Genomic DNA, 22,335 nt, shown 5'->3' on the forward strand with positions numbered 1-22,335 from the left:
AAGTCAATATAAATTTGTTACCTCAAAAAGACATGTAGCAGTCAATGGTGTAAAATGTAAAGAAGCTTAAGATAATGGACATCAATAATTAGTTGTATAAACAATAAATTGAAACTAGATACAGTTTACAATTTGATTCAAACATAGCACATCAAAAGATCATGTGGTTATTGTACATGTAATTTAAAAAAGTATGTAAAAAACTTATGTAAAAAATAAGTTTTTGGCGAGAACTAACAAGATCGTAAGATCACACTTCCAACAATTTGATATTAATTTAATTTAATTTTTCACTTTCATTGAGTACCATCACATATAGGTAATTTAGGTAATGAAAAGATTGCCTTAGTAGTTAAAGAAACTATTGATCAAAGCATTGTCATTAATAAAGAAATGTCAGTTTTAGTTATCTATTTCAATATCAAACAATATTGTACACAAGTCTAGCAGCATTATTGGAATTCGTATAGCTTAAAGTTTGGAAAGTTTGGAGTTTCGAATAGCTCAAAGGTGTTTTTACCCTAGGAATATCCAATTCTCACTTTTTTGTGTATTCTTATGTTATATGTTTGTATAATGTGTATCGTATTTGTGGTTTTGTAACGTAAATTCTGTCTTTCATTAGTAATTGATGAAAACAGTCATCTGGTGCTGGGAAAGATCGACTGTGCAAAGTAATTATGATTTTTCCATACCTGTAAAAATAAAAAAAAACTTCTAAATCCTAAAATTATTACAGAGTTTTTTTCATCATGATAAATTTTTGTCCTTTCTTCAGATAAGTCATTGGATAATGGTTTATGGTTATACGATTCTGAAAATAGGCTGATTGCATCATACGTGAGTTTATGAGACCATGTTTCGTCTGACTACATTAGAGTTTTCACCATGATTCCAGACACTGATTTGATTTATTAGTCATTACAAGTCTTCAAGTGAGGATTTATTCCAGGATTTTTGCAGTACTTTGAGTATATATTTTAGCTTTGGGTTTGATTAACTTTGGTGTAAATATTAGAAACAGAAAATGCTATTTTATTCTGTTTAAACCATAGAATCTAACTAGAATTTTTTTTATTATTAAACCAGATTAATCTCATTGCAACATTGTAAATTCTCATATATGTAAATAATTGTAATAAATAGTTTATTAAGATTTGTTTTGCCTTATTACATATCTTTCTTTTTCACTGCACAGGGCAGTTACTTAAAGTATAAAAAGACATTAATTGAACAATATGAACTTTAATTGAGATAACAACCCACAGAATTGTTAACTTGCTGAAAATTAAATTAACTTGCTCTCATTTTTGTTTTTTAGGACCTCTATCTATTTCGGAGATCATCTTACTTGCGGAGTACGGTACGTGCGACGATCAACTGCGCCCAAGTAGGAGAGGAGAGAGGATGGTTTTAGTAGATAGGCAGGATAATAGGAAGGCATCCGTTTGTAGGACCTTCTGCTAGGGGTAAATGGGCTCGGATGTACTCCTCTACCCTAAATTCAACACACGAAAGCCATCCCGAGGGATGAGTTAACCTGGTAGGTTTTTTAGAAATTTCCACCCGCAGAAAAAAAAAACATCTCTCTGTAGAACTTTTCTACTATTTCCTTCTATTCGTTCTATTTAACCTTTTGTTTTTTCCAGTTCTCACTCTTTTACACTCAGATTATTTCAGCAAGAAATCTGTTATTTTATTCCTTTTTTCTGGCTCTCGAACCCCACCTTTCTTTTGTCTTTTGTCTCTAGAGTTTACTTAGTCGGTGTTTTATATTCTATTCTTCTTTCTTTCTTCTTTTCTATTCTATATTTTCTTCATCTTCTTCCCAATTGCATACTAACTTCGACTAACATTCCTTCCAAAGCCGAATTAGGGTATCATGTTAATATATTCTTTTATTGACTTCTATTTTTATTATTGGCAAACAAATCCTGCTACATTCTTTCTGCCGATATGTCTGCTACAGATTTTTCTTAAGTAGGATGACAGCTGCTTCTTTGACTTTTTCTATCTCTCTATTTCATTGTTTCTTTCATAATTTGGATGCATATTTCCATTTTACTCTGTGATCGTTGTCCCAGGCTTGCATATCTGAGATTTGTCTCTGTTTCTGAAGTTTTATGCCCGTTTATCCTGACGTCAAACATTAGGTAGGTAGTTAAAAATGTAATTTTTATAACAATCAATAATTGTAGATTAATCCCATGTAAACACAACATTTAGTTGAATAACATACCTAACCTCTTTATAATTTACAGCTAATGTTACACGTGGTTCTATGTGAAAATTATTTTCAATCATTACTTCCTGACTACAACTGCAACTCTTTATTATCCAGTTGAAAATCTTTAGTTTCATCAAAATAATGTATTTCAAGAAACGGTTGCAGTGCTGATTCTCAAATTAGATTGTGCAGCCAAATTATAATATGTAAAATTGATTTGTTAAAGAATCACTACACCAATTTGCAGCTGTATTTCCATTCCCATCATAACATGGCAGAGTTATGCAGAGCATATTAATACTCTGCAAAACAAAAAGAACGGTGGCCGGTCTCAGCTTTTGTGGAGGAAGAGTTCTGAACTAAGTAGGGAGTCTTTAGCACTCCGCATAAGATAGAATGGACGGGGAAGTCCTTAACTCCGACACGGCGTGTCCCATATGGTTAATAGGGGACGTCCTGTATATTATACAAAATAGGTGCGAATAAGGTTCGCCAAATAGCACCCGCGAATCAACTGAGGACTTGGTATAGGGCAGCAGCTATGCTATTACTAACTCCAAGGCTAGAGAAGAATGACTTCTTATTAGGCTTGGAATCAGATACTTATAGGCGACAATCAGATAATCGGTTGTAGTACTGCAGTGTGTAAGGCAAGGAGAAATCAATACACTAAATATTCTTAAGAAATTATGACTGTGGCAAGTTATAGAAAACAAAAGCCCCTAGTCCGTGACAGACCTTAAATTGTCAAGGGGTACTAAGAATCTCCACGTTAAATGCTAGGAACCACCCGAAAGTGGAAAAAAAATGACACATTGACAATTGGAACCTGGAATGCAAAATCTCTCTTTATGCCAGGAAAATCTCATAACTTCGTGAGAGAAATGAAAAGAATAGGAGTCAACATTCTCGGAGTCAGTGAAGTTACGTGGCCTGAATCTGGACAGACACACATCGATAACCATGTGATATACTATGCTGGTAATGTATACCGGTACTCCGGTATAATGCATTATACCGGAGTGACGAGAAAAGCAGTAAATGTGTAAAGAACTTTATACTTATATCTCATAGAGTAGCTATGCTACGAATTAATACCACTCTTCGAAATATAAACTTTATCCAAGTATATGCTTCTACAGGAGAAAAACCAGAAAGAGAAATACGAGAATTATACCAAAAGATCAAACAGCTAATGAAGATCGCAAAGAAAAATGCTGTAAACATTATTATGGGAGATTTGAATGCCAAAGGAGGTGAAGAGCGGACCGAAGACGTAGTCTTAAACTTTGGTTTGGGCCAAAGAAATAATACAGGAGAAATACTAGTCCAATTTTGCCAAGAAGAAAATCTAATGATCACAAAAACCTGGTTTAAACTACCAAAAAGAAGATTATATACATGGAAAGCACCTGCAGATAATTATAAACCTAGATGAAGATAAAACCTAGCATCGAAAAACTTAGAGATCCAGCAGTACAGGCAGAGATAGAGAACATACTCAATTAAACACTCAAAGAAAAATTTAGTGAAGCACCCGCGGTAGCAGAAGAATCAGTAGAAAGTATTTGACACACCTTTAAAACAACAATCACAACTATACATACAGAACAACTACAAGACAACACAAGAAAAACAAAGAATACATGGATGACAGAAGAAATCCTAGAACTGATGGACGAAAGAAACCCAGAGAACCATCCAAAACAAAATCAGGAAAGCCAAAGAAGAGTGTATGAACAGAAGATGTGAGGAACTGAGGGAATTACTTAAAAAACATGACTACTTCAATGCATACAAAAAGATTAAGGTAGTAACAAATATGAAGAAAAAATTCATTACAACTCTAGTAGATGATACCAACCAAATAGTATCTGGGATACTATCAATATAGTATACCAGAAAATGTAGGAAATATATGGGAAAATCCATCGAAGATCTGTTTGATGACGAGAAAACAGAACCACAAATGAATATAGTACAAGACACAATAATTGATCGGAAGTTACAAAAAAAATCAATACGGCAAATCCACGAAAGGCCTCAGGTCCAGATGAGATATATGTAGAGATGATAAAACTTATCAATGAAGGAAATTTTCAGTCCTTAACACTACTATTTAACAAAATATATACCACTGGAATCTTCCCAGAAGACTGGCTTAGATCGACATTTATACCTATAACCAAGAAAAATAAAGCAAATAGATGCTCTCAGGTCAGATTAATTAGCCTGATGAGCCATTTCCTGAAAAGTTTACTCAAAATTGTACATCAACGTATATACAGAGAATGCGAAAGAAATCTGAGCGACAATCAATATGGTTCTCGTATGGGACTTGGACGAGGAAGGCATTATTTGGCCTCCAGATATTACTACAAAAATGCCGAGATCAACGAAAAGACGTGTTTCTCTGTTTTATCGACTACGAAAAAGCGTATGATCGAGTAAAACATACAGAACTCATAGAAACCCTAACACAACATAATATAGACCAGAACACGGTGGCTCTTATTAAAAACCTGCATTGGGATCAAATGGCGTCGATTAAAATAGACAATCGTATGAGAGCAGAAATGTCAATAAAAAGAGAAGTTCACCAGAGCTGTGTACTTTCTCCACTATTGTCTAATATATATTCCTAAAAGATCTTCCAAAATGCCCTCGAAAATATTGAAGAAGAAATAGAAATCAACGGAGAATATGTAAAGAACTTAAGATACGCAGACGACACCGTCATTATTGCGGACTGTGCTGACGGTTTGCAACGACTTTTGAATGTCATAACCAGAGAGAGAGAGAGATAGCTTGGGGCTGAATATAAACACAAATAAAACAAAAGCAATGGCCGTTACACGTGCAACAAATGCCGACATTAATATTCGTATCTACAACAAACAGATAGAACCCATACAAAAATTCAAGAAGATGTAAAGTTTGAAGTTTGCATAAACCAGGACTACTTTAAATTTAATAATGAATTATATACAAATAACAGTACAGGACTTATAATGGGCAATCCTCTACGCCCATTGCTATCAGATATTTTTATGGATCATCTAGAGAAAAAGATTTCAAAACATCCCATATTCAAACAGTTTTTATATTGGTGGAGATACGTAGACGACGTACTGGTATGTTTCACAGGAACTAACAGGCAACTCGACCAATTTTTATCGTATATTAATTCTCTTCATAGTCGTCTGGAATTTACAATAGAAACAGAACAAAATCAATCCATAATTTTTTTAGATTTAAAAATTACCAGACATAAAAACAAACATGACTTCTCCATATTTCATAAACCTACCCATACTGACACAACTATTCACAATTCATCATCCCATCCCACACAACATAAACTGGCAGCCTATCATAGTATGTAACATAGATTAACAGCAATTCCTATGTCAAAATACAATTTTTAGACAAAATTAAATATCATGAAGCAAGTAGCAGTAAACAATGGATACAACGAACAAACAATTGATAAAATCTTAAATCAAAAACTACACAAGAAAACCCTGAACTTAGTATTTCCACCACCAGAGAAAAAACCCAGTACCTTCTGCTCGATTACATATACAGGCAAAATATCAACAAAAATAGCCAAACACATAAAAAAGAAAGGAATAACACCAGCTTTCAAAACAAATAACAACCTAGGCAAATATATTAAAAACAACAAGAGCCAACATAAAAAACACTTACACAGTGGTGTGTACAAACTTAAATGTGGCGACTGCCCAAAAACTTACATTGGTCAAACAGGTAGAAATTTTAATAAACGAATAGCAGAACATAAAAGGGCTTTCAATAATAGAAAAACAGATTCTACATACGCACTTCACCTTCTAGATCATAATCATTCTTTTAATGACGAATTTAAAATTCTGCACATTCAAAATAAAAGCCTTAAGCTATCTTTGTTAGAATCTATAGAAATCAACAAATTAAAAACACAGATATAATTCTGAATGACCAGCTTGAGACAAACAGTTCTCCCCTCCTCAACATATTTCATTAGAGACTATAAAGTGTAAACCCATGCCAAAAACAGATCACTTGAGAAAGGCAATTAGCCGAAACAGCCGTAGTGATAAGAATTTAAAATAGATTTTGTGGAAGTTTTGAAAACAAAGTTTTCAGTGTTTTATTGTTACATAAAATGAATTTCCATCAAGTAACGGTCGAATCCATCAATTAATTTGTAAAACATTCATTTATTCCATATGGCTATACGGAGTGGAAACATGAACTCCGGAATCATAAGTATGAGACTTGTAGAAGCCTTTGAGATGTGGGTTTATCGAAGGATGCTGAAGAGCTCTTGGACAGAGCACGTGACAAACAACGAGGTGCTGAGAGAATGAGAACTGAGAGAGAACTTCTAAATATTGTAAAAACCAGAAAAACGAGTTATTTAAGATATTTACATAGGAGAAAAATACAACTTCCTACGACTGATAATGGAAGGGAAAGTGGAAGGAAGGTCCAGGAAGAAGAAAATGCTCCTGGCTGAAAAATGTAAGAGACTGTACAGACATAGACACACATTCGATACTAAGAAGAGCTCAAGATAGAGAGAAATTTGCTGTAGTTATAGCCTTCTTCTTCTTCTTCTCAGCTCAAGATAGAGAGAAATTTGCTGTAGTTATAGCCAACCTTCAGTAATGGAGAGGGCACCTTAAAAAGAAGAAGAACAACAAGACCTGTTATAGTCTAAAGCCGGGATCTGAAAGCTGGCTAAATATTTACCAATGTCACACTAACATGCGGTACCAACCGCGGTCATAGAGGTGTGAAATTACATAAACAAGGGATCATTTCATAATAAGTAGATCCCTTGTTTATGGAATTTCACACCTTGCGGCAGTAGCACCCCGTTAAGCCAAATATTCAAGACTCATAGCTTGTTAGACTATATCTGTAGTTTATTACGCTAAACCTGGTACATAGGTACGTACTAAACTGCCTTTGATTCAACATGGTCGATAAGTACATTTGACGAACATAAATGGGAACAAATAATTATTATAAGATTAACCTAGATTTATGTTTGTCATATTTACTTCAAAGAGTGTTCAAAATACTTAAGCAAAATACATAAGCTTAATAATAATAATAATGTATGTGTCTGTGTGTCATTGCGTGTGTATGTTTGTTCCAATAAAATAATTTTTAATATTTAACTTATTTTACCAATATTTTTAAATTACTGTGTTTTAAAGCTATATTAAGAGCTCTGCTATTAATAATACGTTAGACTACGATACTTAATTAAGTATTAAACACGTATACCAGTGACAGGTATTAAAAAGATCTTTGTCTGAAAAAGAGAACTCTCTGAAGGAGGGTTCATATCAAACTATTCGCTAAATATAGCTTAGTACACATTTATAGTATAAAATAACAATTTCCTAAAACTTAATCTAACTATAAAATTGCAATCAACATTTTTGCTACTAATTTAAGTTAGGTAAAACCCTGCGGTTATCTTCAACGACTTTGATGCCACCTAATAGTTTGGCTTTGTGACAGTAGTTGAAAATCTTGTCTATTTATCAGTATCCTCCAGCTACTAAAGAGAAAATAGCTCCTAACAAGACATGCTTTATAATATTTCCTCCAAAGCACTAAGTACCCGAAGGAAATTCTTTAAGCAGCTAAATTAAATTTCTGTGAGCAACAGTTCGTTCGAAATATAAATTAAAATAAACTTGCAGTATAAAGAAACTTAATATCGCTGAAAATTCTTTGAAGCAAACCAGTAGACGTAATTGTTGTTTAATTGAAGTTTTTAAAAATAAAAGTACAACTAACTCTTTAGTGTTTGGTAGTCGAGTGCCTTGAGATTCGTTACTTGAACTCTTTGACAAAGCTTCCACAAATTTCTCGGGCTTTTTTTTATTCAAATCCAAACGAAATAAGGACAATAATTTTATCCAAAAACCATTTGGTAAGAGATCAATTTCTGTAAGAGCATAATTTTTTTTAATATTTAAAAGTTGATAAATTTTAATTTTAATTGTTGATACTATATTATAGTTTTCTCCTTCAAGCTTTGCTTTTAAAACATTTAGAGATATATTTTAGAAACTTAAAGAAACTTTTCAAGGTGGGCAAGAAGCATATATATATATATATATATATATATATATATATATATATGCTTCTTGTGTTATATATATATATATATATATATATATATATATATATATATATATATATATATGTGTTTTTATATATATATATATATATATATATATATATATATATATATATATATATATATATATATATATATATATATATTAGAAAATTAACAGGAACAACGTGGTCTCGAATAGCACAAGATAGAAAAATATGGGCGCAAATGAGCGCAAATGAGCGCAAATGAGCGCAAATGAGCGCAAATTATTAGAACAACGTATAACTAAGACATCGTCGAATAATAATAAGAACATAAAATAACATTGAAATAAGGGAGGCTGCACCGTAATTGGAAACGGTTGATAAAGCTGCACATGATGATGATGATGATGATATATATATATATATATATATATATATATATATATATATATATATATATATATATATATAACAAAGCGTCTGTTTAAGTTTAAGGGAGTTGTCGAGTTGTCCGTTGAAAGAAAAAAATAAATGTGTAAACTTAAAAATTGTATTATTATTACGAATAGCTTGGTTCATCTGAAACTCTCGTACACACTCTTGAATACCTGTATTAGGATTTTCTGTAAACAAGGTTTCATCAATTTTCCTAATTTAATAAATCTGTGATAGTCTGCAAAGACTGGTCAACAGATTTAGCATAGGAGCAAAAGAATTTAATATGATAGTTTCATCTCAGAAAACTAAAATAATAGTAATCAGTAAAGAACCAACCAGATGTAAAATAAAAATTGATGGCATCAGTATTGAACAAACACTGTCCAGCTTTGGAGACCAAAGTGAGAGACTCACACACACACACACACACACACACACACACACACACACACACACACACACACACACACACACACACACCTACACACACACACACACACACACACACACACACACACACACACACTCTGGACAAAGTGAGAGATCAAGTACAAAAAACAAATAAACTGGCAGGATGCCTTAATAACACTATATGGAAAAATACATTAACACTCAGATGAAATCAAGAATTTATAAAGCCAGTGTAAGACCAATAATGACCTATGCCTCAGAAACAAGTCCAGACACAGACACAACGCAGAGAGTACTGAGAAGAATTACAGGAAATACGCTGAGAGATCGAAAGAGAAGTGAAGACATTAGAAGAAAATGTAACATACAGTGTATAAATGAATGGACACTAAATAAATAAAAAATAATGGAATAACCACATAAGCAGAATGCGGGAGACCAGCGTCGTCAAAATAGCAAGAGATAAGTCACCAATCGGCAGAAAAAGACGACCGCGCAAAAGATGGAGTGGTACTCTTCCATAGAGTTATTAATTCGCCAATGAATAAGAAGAATTGCTTATAAAAAGGACGACCAAGAAGAATAAATCTGTGAAAAAGTCTTGGTTTATTTTAGACAAAAGCACTAGTTGATTGTTTGCGGTTGCATTTTGTTGTATGCACTTACGGTTGAAATTAAGGCGTTGGTAAGATTGATAGACTTTTCATCTCCTTTGTGGAATTATATTCGTCCATTGAAGACACTAGGCTTTGATTCAAAAACTGTCTGTAGTATGTTTTAAAACATTTTATAATCCCTTGCTCCAGGGGTTAGCACTCTGATGTAGTGTTTGGTGATAGAAATATTAGTTTAACATTGCATAACACAAGTTCTGGATTAGACGCAGCAATGTCTAGGACTAGGAATAAAAGAACTTTTCGATTTTCTCTCTGCATTCTTCTATCAAATTTATTTAGCCAGTTTCTCATAAATTCTCTTGTCATCCACGACTTTTTATTACTGTACCATTCGATAGATAATTTTTCTACGTGTGATCCTTTAAAATAATGAGGGTTTTTACTTTTTCCGATTGTCAGCGGCCTTTCTTTGTCCCCTATTATATTGGTGCAAAATAAAATTATTATTCTATCTTTTGAAACCTTACCTCCAGTGCACCTTTCTCCTTTCAGGGTATAAGTTTAGTTTGTTAATTTTTAAAAAAATAATCCCCTCTCATCTGCGTTAAAAACGCAGTATCTTTCATTAAAGTGAGCAATTTTTCTGCAGTGCGAAACAACTAATAAATCTACAACAGCTGCTTCGCCACCTATAGGTTTGAAGAAAATATTGGGTCGCTTTCAAATTCCTCTAGCCATCCACCAGAAGCTTCCATATCAACACTTACTTCCCTTGTAACTTCTAATTCCTTTTCTTGAATAATTTTACCAAGAATATGAATATTTTAGACCGCACTTTACTTCTCCAACCGTCTGGCATTTCCCCCTCTTTTTTATTAAAGAAACCTGTTGGTGAATAAATTTCTTCCTATCTCCCCTAAAGCTGGTAACACTTCTCCAAAGATATCAGCTGGTCCAAATGCTTTACCTTTGTTTATTTTTTAAATGATTGAATAACTTCCTCGTATTTATTTTGGCGAACGCTATTGTTACACATATATGTATTTTTTATCACTCTCACTACCATCTCTATATTTTCTTTTATAGCACTAAATAATTTTTTTCAATTCAAAGCCACGTACGAAGACCATTTAATGCTGATTACTAACTTTATTAGTAGTAGACCAAATAAGCGAAAATATCTATTGCAACATCTTTATGTATAACATTTGACTATTGTGTCAATCAGCGCTGCTCAGCAAAACTTCGGAATGGTACGGAATATAATATCGTACTTATACAGTGAATTTATTAACAAACACGTTTTAATGATTTTTGTTTAATTTCTTGTAATGTATAATGTAGGTTTACCAAATAATCAAAGTTATGCCATTATAAGAATATATTATTATTAGAAAAATAAGGTTCCATCCACATATATCACTAAAAAATGATTCACGTTATCTAGAAACACCAACAAAATAGTACGTACTGTGGCAGCGATATAAGATCGTATTACCATCAAATTCATACTTTGTCATCATATTATATTTTTGTTGATGGTTAAAAATTAAATGAACTGGTATTATTTATTACCTTAGTAGGAATTACATATACAGACAAAAATAGTAGGTAAATGGTCAATCGGTATGTTATGTAAAATGTTATTTAAAACTATTATTATTTACTTTACACCAATATGCTAACGCAAACTCACCTGAAATATTAATAAATAAAACTCATTAAATAATGTTTAAGTTTATTTGGTATTTAAGTTATTTAGTTTTTAGTTTATTGAGTAATCTTAATTAGTAATTATTATTTAGCATAGTAGAGTATTTACTATAATAAACTAAATGGTAACTATATTTAAAATGCCATTAATAAGATAATATTGTGTGTAATAAATTATATAGGGTGTGTGAAAAGAAGCGAGACGATCGAATATATCGCGAAATAAACATCGAATCGAAAAACTAAAAAACAGTTTTTCAATATTTTTTAAAAATCTACCGAACAACACCAAATACGACCCTCCAGCCATTCCCCCTAGAGCGAGGAGGGGACAACTTTATTATTTTATGCCCAGATTTGAATTTCAGTTTCAGTTTTCAATTTCATAAATACAGTTATAAATGAAAAAATGAAAAATACGTTTTCAATATTTTTCAAAAATCTATCGAATGACAACAAACATGACCCCCTACCCTACACCCTGATTGGGGACGGGGGAACTATAAAATTTTTAATAGAAACCTCCGTTTTTTATTTTAGATTCTGATTTTCCATTCTAAAAAAAAACTGTTTTCAGTGTCATAAAAATTAGTTTGCAGACTTCTGATCTGTATATGCTTTTCTGTGACTACAGCGCCATCTATCGCAAATCAGAAAAATAATTCAGATAAAGAATGTTTACTTTTTCATGTAGAATCCTAATCTGCAATAAAAAATGTGGTTTTCCATTTAAGATTTTCCACAGGGGGTGGGAGTGTGGAGTGATGTTTAGAGCCATTCGATAGATTTTTAAAAAATATTAAAAATGTGTTTTTTAGTTTTTTATTTGAAAGTGTATTTCTCGAGATATTAGATCGTTTCTATAATGTTCCTAGTGTGTCACGATAAATCCTTTTTTCCAATTATAGCGCCATTTATCGCAATAAAAAATGGGGATTTCCATTTAGAATTTTAAATTTGCCCTCCTTCCTCTCTGGAGGGAGTCATGTTTGGTGTCATTCAGTAGATTTAAAAAAATTAATATATTGATTAAATTGACTTCACGAAATATTCGACCGTCCCGCTTTTTTCCACACACCCTTTATATAAATATTACATTCATTTCATGTGTCTTTAATAGAACAAAATCCAACATTCTTACTGAACATAAAATAGAGCAAATTAAATCATTTACTTTTCAAGTGATTGAAATTTTAAAGCCACTGTTTGAGGTCCACTGATTATCGCTTGATTAATTATCGGTCTTTATATATGGCTTTACCTTTAGTTTTTAACCTTTCAAGATACTATGTTTTTTTAACGTGAAGGCCAAAACAAGAGATTTCAATTACATCTGAAGCAAGTACTGAGATGTCCCATTATTTCTTTTCTAGTCTATATTGCGCTTACTATGACTTTCATACATAAAATAAAATTTCATCTTTTAATCGAATACGACCACATTCATCCAGAAGGATCTGGCCGATATGCTACAGATAGATAATAACTTACGGTATCTCTATGAAAACAATAAAAGCAAGCGTCTACACTATTTTGTCATTTTCACGCGATATTAAATCCTAATAAGCGCCTTTCAAAAGGAATAACAGGAAGTGGTTGGAAAATCTAAGTAAATAAAACGCCATAATTCCACTGATGATCATTATAATAATTATATTTACAATTTTCAGCTCTGTTACGGACTAAGACGATGTTCAATAGAAAAATAACTTATATAATAGATAATAATTATAATACAATTAACTATGTACAAAGAAAATTTGAATTTGACACGCATGGTCTGGTGCATTCAACTCCACAATAAAACTGTTTATTCTTTTATCAGAGTATATGCAAGACGCTAAGGTTAAGGTTAACATGTTATGATAAGGAAATAAGGATAAATATTGTTGAAAAGTTTTTAAAAAATTCGAGTTTATATACTATGTTAAAATTATGTCAAATATTAATTTTTGCCAAATATGATATCAAATTATAAATAGGTAGACCTCGTAAAACAACACTTTTATGATGTGCCATTTTACAGGCCAAAAAAGTCTTGATATAGGCTACAATTTACGTACTTGCTACGTTTGTGGTTAAACATAAACAAGTCCTAAATCAATATGCATGTGTAACTCAATTAATAATCAAAGCACTGGGTGTATATACTAGAAATAAACCCTAACTATAGAATGATAATGTATTTACTGATTGATTGATATGATATGATAAGGATGCATATTTCTCCAAGTTTATCAATGTTGTTGACATCTTACTACCTTATACGAGTACATTTGATGAACAGCAGTTGCTTTAACAGTAATTAACAACAGATTACATAAGAGATAGATGAAGACACAAATGAGATTTAGGAGAGCTCTAGACACTCAAGATTCACAATCATATTCCCGTTTAATTGATTTCGAGAAGGCTTTTGACGGACTGCAACATAATCGTCTTTTTTTTTAATTTTGTTTTACCAAAAACATAGACCTCAGAGACATTAGAAGTATATGTGACCTCGAATCAAACAACAAAAGTTAAAAATGAATTGACTGAAGATATCCAAATTCTCCCTGGAGTGCGACAAAGGTGTATTCTATCACCAATATTGTTTAATTTATATACTGAAGCCAACTGTGAATTAGCGCTGGCCGAACTCAGTAGCAGCAGGGACATTTCAATTTCTTTAAAGATAAGACTTCTGAGTTGCTACGTGTTCACCGTATTATTTTATGGGTTGGAGGCTTGGACATTAAAGAAAGATGTTTCGGACAGATTAGAAGCCTTCGAGTTATGGGCCTAGAGAAGGATATTAAGAATAAGTTGGGTGGATAGAGTCACGAATGTCGAGGTGTTGAGAAGAATGGGAAAAGATAAAGAGGTTTTAAATACAATTAAAGTCAGAAAACTGCAATATCTGGGACATGTCATGAGGGGCGAGCGTTATAACTTGTTGCAATTAATAATGCAAGGAAGAATACAGGGTAAAAGGAGTTGCGAAAGAAGACGCATCTCCTGGTTAAACAATTTGTGAGCTTGGTTTAACTGCACTTCTGCTGACCTCTTTAGAGCAGCGGTATTGAAAGTGCGAATTGCCATGATGGGTGCCAACCTTCTTAGAGGAGATGGCTCATGAAGAAGAAGAAGAAGAGGAACTCAGTAAGGGCTTGATAATAAACGTGAGCTTAATATGAAGAAAACTAAGTTCCTGGTAAATACAAAAGCACACAACATCAGAGATAAACTAGTACTAGATAATACAGAAATTCGGCAAATATCCCCATATATACGGTTGAAGCAAGGTGATGTGCCCCTCCATGTATAGATCCGTCTTTGAACTTACTGGGAGCTGAAAAATTCATTATTTAGTTCCATTATTATATTTATATCAGTAATGGGTATAAAACTGTAACAAAATTTTACGTTTCAGCTATCTTCTATCTTGTATCTTTACTTCCAGTAGTAACTGCTGAAAATGGAACGTTTTCCTCTATTATAGTACATTCACCTATCACCATTCAGCATAGAACTAATATTTCGACAGTCTCAAGATTGTTAATGGATCAGGCAGGCCTTTAAATTCAAAGCTTCTAGTATAACAAAATCAGTCAATTGTAACATTTACTATATTTACTATAACATTTTTTGCATTTGAACTCTAATCTGTAAATAGTCAGATTTTCGACGTTTCAGAAACACATTTTTCGCCTGTTTCGATCTGTTTTTTTATTGTAACCATAGAATTCCGCAGTCCAAATATTTAAACTGCTTGATTGGTTTGGTCTACTCCGGCTACATATATTTTGCCTTTTTATTATTAATATTGATACTTAAACTTTTCATCTTCAGACTATTTATTTTCAAATCCAATGCATCTACTCAAATATTTTGTAGATTATATTCCGAGAAGTGAATATTCAGTCAAAGAGCATTAAGAATTACTAATATACCTTGGAACAAGACAAGATGAATCTGAGACAAAAATGTGAAATATTTAACATAAACATTGCTTCAAAATCTTATGTTTGAGGTTGTCTGTGCAAGTAATACCGTTGCAATAATGTGAACAAGAGAACATGACATATCTTGCGTAAATCATAGTGTATTACCAATTTTCTTCCTTTTTGTGAAGTTGGAATTTATTATTATTTGATGTTTCATATTTATACTTTCAGAAAATATAACCAAACAAATGAGTATCCTATTTATTTTGATATAAACTCGATCATTTGTGATTTTTAAATAGAACAAAGTATACATATTTACTTGCACCAGTACATGCGTTCAACAAAGCTAAAAGAACGAAGCTAAAATCATGCGTAGTCAACATCGCTACATCGACTATAGGTTGAAGGATCGACAAATACATATTTTGTTTTTTATTTTTAATATTCACAATAAATTTTACTGTTCTTAAGAACTTATATTTCTAGTTGTCGAGAAAATTATTTAAAAATCTTATGTACATATGGATATAATACAATATTAAGGACATTTAGTGGTACCGACAACAAATTTAAACCCATAAGTCGAATATGGTTATTAAAAAATCTATGTCGTTTGATTGATACTCCTTAGGCCTACAACTAAACATAAATTTTAATAAGTTTTATTAGAGGTGGGACAATACATAACAGTAGTAAATATGGACTGTATATTTTATTTTCGATGTTTATTTTTCTTTAAAATTTTTATGATACATTTTTCACTAGAAGGTTTTATGTATTTTGCAATTCATCTCATATAAATTAAAGTTTGAATATTGTGATTTTAAGAAATAAATATATTTTTAATTAAAATTGAGGTTAATTCTCATGAAATATAGTCGATAACATTGTTTTTACTTGCGATTGTCAAAATGATATTATATCCATTACTTTTTCGCTTGAGTGTTTTTATACTTAGCGGTACTCACTTAGTGACTCAGTTAAGTTCCATAAATTGTGTTAAAATTGTTTGTTTAGCCAATGAGTGATATACTTATAGCCAATTATTAGCTTGTATATATTGTAGGTGTGTATTGAGCAATTGACTTGTAAATTTAGATTCATTTTCTTTACAAAGAATCGCTGATTATATTAGAAGGACTGCGAGTCAGCCAATGAGTGGTAAAGACAAAATAATGCAAAAATATTAAACATCTGTCAACAGATTGTTTTTCGTATAATAAATGGGAACAATGAAACTGAACAATATACAAGATAGACCAAAATAATCAAAGAAGTGCATTGATCAGGGATGACCAATATTTAAGACCTAAATCTCTACAAAATCGCGTGTCTCAGTATGAATGGTTGAATTCAAAATAAGCCACTATATTACCCAATATAGTTAATACGACACTTAAGGAAGTTGGCTTAAATTCAAAACGGTTCCCTACGAGATTACCGGATTTTTCCACATGACAAGATTGCACAAGTAGAATTTTCGAACTAAAATGAAAATGAGTAGGAAAACGTTCCCTTCACAGATAAAAGAAAAATACAATTAGAGGGACTTGATGGACATAGTAGAGTATAAAGACGATCAGAGGAGAGTTTTGCAGTATGTAATCATACACACAATCTTACCGTTGGAAAAGATTACATTATGTTATCAGGCGATATTGAATGTGAGAACAACATAAATCGTTTTCGGGTAAATTCAAAATGAATGCCGACTAATACATACATTATGTCTGTATGAATAATGTCTGTATACAAATCATGAGCTAAGGCGTAATAGAAATGATGTAATCAAATTAAATAGGCATTCATAGATCATTTGCGCATTATACCTGGTAGAACTCATTCTATCATTAGAGCTAGAGGAGAAAACACTAGATGTGTTATTTGTGTTGCATTATTATTTTATTCAAAATTAATTATTGTTGCATAAGCAATACCGAAACCATCCTATTATATGCTGACAATACTGCAGTATTTTTCTTAGGAACTGTCGACGGGACGTGGAGAAATCAATCTGTATTCGACAGATCGACGGATTTGTATTCGAAAAATCTTAAATGGTCTAATAAATGGAGAGCTACCCTTAATCCGTCAATAACACACGCCTTTCTCTTCAGATATCCAGGTACTCCTCGATAGGAAGAGGAGGGCAACCGTATAGAGCTCTATGGAAAAAGACCCCCCATCAAAAAATCGGTGTCCTATTTGGGTATTCATTTCCAGAGGAATTTTACTGGGACATTGAGTTTAATCACACTCTAGACAGGATACGGAGAAGAGCTAAACTCCTCGGAGCTTTATCAGGTAAACTCAGTAGCAATCACTATAAAACTCTCCTACACACTTATAATACATTTATAAAACCAATTGTTGAATGCAGAGCGGTACTATACACTTCCCTTAATAACCGCAAAATTAATGCCATAATGATAACAGAACGCAAAATTTTAAGTAAGATCATAAGAAAAAGTGCAGACTATCCGTCGGCAGTAATCCACCAACTGGCCGATATAACTACAATAGAGAGCAGAATCCGCTCTATCAGCAAAAAGTACGTCCTACGAACAATAGGTAACTCCAGCATCAGAGCAAAAGAGTTCCTTAAAATATCATGACATCGCCTAGCGAAAATACTTATAAGCTCCACAAAAAGAAAGTTCTTTGATCCTAGTCAAACTCCAAACTTGGCTGGAAACGAGCTTCGATACCCTAGAAGCAACGCCACTAAGATATCGCCGATACGAATAAGCAGCAAGCCAACAAAGCTGAATCAAAGAGCCGTTCCTATAGTATAGCTGGTAAGAAACAAAGGTACCCGTCACTACGGTAACCCTAATAACCCTTTCTCAACAAACAAATTATGACAACTGCTTCCTTGCAATCCACTAGTCTTTCTAACAGTCCATACTAAAGCGACAACTACCACAATCATAGGCTGATATCTGCTCTTTTCATAACGTTATTCATTCAATTAATCTTGCATTTTTCTAAATGGGTGGTAATCTCAAAGTTTTTTACACAATTAAAACATATTCTAGATAATTAATTTGATCATTTTTTTGTCATCTTTAGCCAAAACAAGTCACAAAATAACTTTTAAACGTTTTGAACTTGTTACCAACTAACATTCACATAAGAACAAACTTTAAAAAATAGAAGAATTTTAAGGTTAATAGATTGCCGTTACCACTAAAAAAATTCTAAAATAAATAGTAAAATTAATAAAAAATAACACAGTCAAAACTTAAATATTCGCGACTTTACAATATCGAATTAAGAATTCGAATATACGGTATCTAAAGCTTCAAAATAAAAAAAAAAACTATTAGTACCTAGATCTGTGCAATACAAATAATCCAAATAAGATGTATATAATCAAAAAATAAAATTTACATAAGTGCTTGGATTTATAACAAATAAATGGTCGCAATACACATCCTATCAAGTTTTTTTATAAAAATACTCTTAAGATGTTTTTTAGAAGCCATCTATTTTAAACCGACCGTACTGCAGTCAGTTGGTTTATGGTACATCTTTTATTCATTCATGATACCATTCCAGAATTCTGGAACTCTGTAGCAGCTTGTACAGTCTAGACTCTAGAGGTTGTGTACCATATATTTTTGAAGGTAATGATTGTGCCCAAGTAGTGTTTGCCGATTGCGATCTAATGTCCATCATTTCAGGTCGTCCGCTACAGACTGTGCAGCTTAAGACTTCATGATACCGCCCCCATTGTATGCGAGTGTCCCTTGAGTGGCGGATGTCCAGTAAGGCAGCCTGTTATGAGCTGATTGCTGCTTGTTTTTCGTCGTCGTTGTTGGTTTCCTTATTAGCACATGTCCGTCTAACATACATTTTGTTATGTGCTTGACCACGTATAATTTCGCAGTGAGGGTTATGCTTTAATTTTGGCACTCCTACAGCCGCTTCTTCATCCAAGTATTTTGTAGCTGATTCTCTTCTGACAAGTAGAACGTATTGCCGCGTATTCCTTGTTGACCTAAAATCAATATCAATACTAATGTGACAGTGTTATGTTCCGCCAGTCTACCGAATTCTTCTTGTCATTTTTATAATATTCTAGACAGCACCGTAGGTGAGAATCCCAATGACCACTTGGCTATCTGTGCAAATAAATAGAATGTGTTTAAATTGCTACGAATACTGAATCTTTCTTTACGCGACCTTTCTGAATTTTTAGACCTGTCTGTATACCAAGTATAACCCTGAAGTATAGATCGTGTGTTTCCTTTGTCCTATCCCTCTCTTGGGAAAATGTCCACTGGGCAAGGTACTTTAGGTCCAACCATTGCTCAGGTTTTCTGTAAGTCCATAATATTATATTCTCACCTCCCCTTAATAGCGATTTTAAACCTTTTTGTTGGACAATATTTTGTATAGATCTATGTTAAACTAGCTTGTCGTCTGTTGTCTCAAAATTTGTAACTGAATCTTTTTATTATCTGTTTATTCTACCAACGTCTAAGTTTTTGATTAACTGGTGCCAAAAGATTCCCCAGAAAATACCTATATACATATTTTTAAATATCTTTAAAATATTGTGTTTTCGTATTTAAAATACTTTTCGTCTTCGCAATATTTGCTTTAAATGCTAATTCTATGTTCCTTCCGAATAGCTACCAGCAATGTAAAGATAGTCATGCTAATTGCCAATATTCGAAACTTTAAGAATAGACAACTTAAGAAGATTTTCCTTCAGCCAAGAATAAACTGGTTTTTCCTATTTCAGTACTCACTTTTATCGTCATTCTTACCAATAAATTTTTATCGGAATTTACTCGGTAATACTCTTCATCTTCTTCTTCCTCAGCTTTTACCTTTTCAGGGGTCGCTGTTCCCACTTCTTCGTCACTTATTTCTATCCATCGTACCTTCTTCACGTAAACCTTTCTTTCTCAAGTCCTCTGCCACACAGTCCTTCCACCTTGTTCTCGGTTTTTCACGTCGTTTCTGATCTTGTCCCTTCCTAAATCCTCTTTACAGGCCACAATTCACCGCCATACACTAACGCAGGCACTATTTCTTATATGCTTTTAGCCTTTGACCGATTTTTCGATTACAGAACTCTCCGCTCATTTGCTTCCAGTTAATCCAACTAGCTTGTATCCTGTTATCCATTTTTCGTTAATTACATCACCAGAAAAATATTCAATTATCTGAAGAAGATTTTTGCTTATTTAAACTTACTTTTAAACATTTTAAACAAGAAAAAAACATATATATTATTTCTTGAAAACCTAGAACTAGACACAGTTAAATGAAACAAAAGAGCTATATCATCTGTAAAACTGTGTTAATTCTTGAGTTTAAAATGAATTTTGAAGCTTTTGATACTTTAGACATGAGCATAAAATCGTCACACCTCGACTTGCTCCTTTTAAAATCTCGCAAAGTTTGATTTGGACTAGTTTTTATACACACATATTTATACATTGAGATGGGATTTCTTAAAAAATTATTCGCTAGTCAGTCATTACCGCGCGAACTTTTACACCTCACCGTCTTTCAGTCTTAGGAACTACTTGTTTTCTTAAAACCCAGTCTCTTTCGCGCGTCCAACATTAAAACGCCTCACCGAGGTGTCACACCTGGACAGTCTTTTCACTTTGGTCCGTCGAGGAAGTTGGTAATGCTCCATGGAAAGCTACTTCAGGGGTTTCGCCATCGACGCAAAGGGGCGGGTTTCCCAACACAGTGACTATCGGCTGTAGATCTGTAACAAAGAAAAGATGGTCAATAAAGTTTAGTTTTTTAAGTAGATGAAATATATTATAGTAAACAAAACAAATTAAAAAAAAAAACATAATAATAATTATTATAATAGACATTTTAATAACAATTAAAATGTCTATAAGGACGATTCAAAATAGTTACTAGATAAAAACTCAAGAGTACAAACATACACAAAAAAGCAAAATTTGCCCTTATATGGACAATACATAAGAGGGTTGTAATAGAAAAAACTATTAGTTGTTATTTGGGCCTGTCCCAATATAAATTACTATGAAAAACTACCCAAAAATAGGGATTGTTTATCCAACATGATATGGAGACATCAGGTCTAAAAATATATGGTTTCAATGCCGCTTTGCTGCTCTACTGATTTGAAGAAAATGCTAAACCCACCGAAACTACACATCCATTTAAGGAGGATAACTCTAAAACGTATATTTAGCATAAACGTTATCCAAAAGCCAGGTATCCTAAACCCCGACCTTGTTAGGCAACTGTGGTTAAACGAAATGCTCAAATTATAAAATGTACCATCACTTTATATACTAATTAAAAACATATGAAGGATTCGGAAGAGGAGATAGTAATCTTAAAACTACGTTATTAATATAGCCTCGGAAGTTTTCTATATTTCGAGCGGAATTACTAGCAATTAATTTTTGCGCTCAAAAGTGCTTGGAAAAACGCCTTAATTTGGCAAAAATATATCTCTGACAACCAAGGTGATCTACTAACTTGGAAGTCCACCACCTCTCCACCTTTTGTTTAGCAATCTCAGGAAAACATGCGGGTATCTTGGTGCGGCGAGTTTTACTGTCTTCGGCATGACTCCATCTATGCCAGGTACCTTTCGAATCTTCATCGGTCCAGCAGCCTCGTTGAGTTTCAACTCAGTAAGGGGTTCCGCCTCTAGGAAACCGGTATCCCTTTCACACTTTTACTCCACCTGGGGAAAGAGCTCCCGTATTAAACGGAGTTTCTCCTCGTCAGGCAGGGGGTAGGTTGTCTTTCTCTCCTTCAATACGGTACACACAATCTCACACAATCTTAAAGCACTGCCCTCAAATATCCCTTTGGAGATCCTAAAGCAGGTTGCTCCATCTTT

General features: G+C 33.0%; 1 protein-coding gene across 4 annotated transcripts in view; it reads right to left on the reverse strand.

Moving 5' to 3' along the window:
- Positions 1 to 13,174: 13,174 nt before the first annotated feature.
- The window catches only part of LOC140452879 (uncharacterized), a 560,593-nt gene continuing 551,432 nt past the window's right edge, over positions 13,175 to 22,335 (reverse strand). For all 4 annotated transcript variants that reach the window (XM_072547230.1, XM_072547219.1, XM_072547224.1 and 1 more), the window contains one exon: positions 13,175 to 21,210. In XM_072547230.1, coding sequence (XP_072403331.1) covers positions 21,080 to 21,210 — 131 coding nt within the window. In that variant the 3' untranslated portion in view covers positions 13,175 to 21,079. The remainder of the gene's footprint in view (positions 21,211 to 22,335) is intronic.

Source organism: Diabrotica undecimpunctata, chromosome 1 (assembly GCF_040954645.1).
Source record: "Diabrotica undecimpunctata isolate CICGRU chromosome 1, icDiaUnde3, whole genome shotgun sequence".
NCBI lineage: Eukaryota > Metazoa > Arthropoda > Insecta > Coleoptera > Chrysomelidae > Diabrotica > Diabrotica undecimpunctata.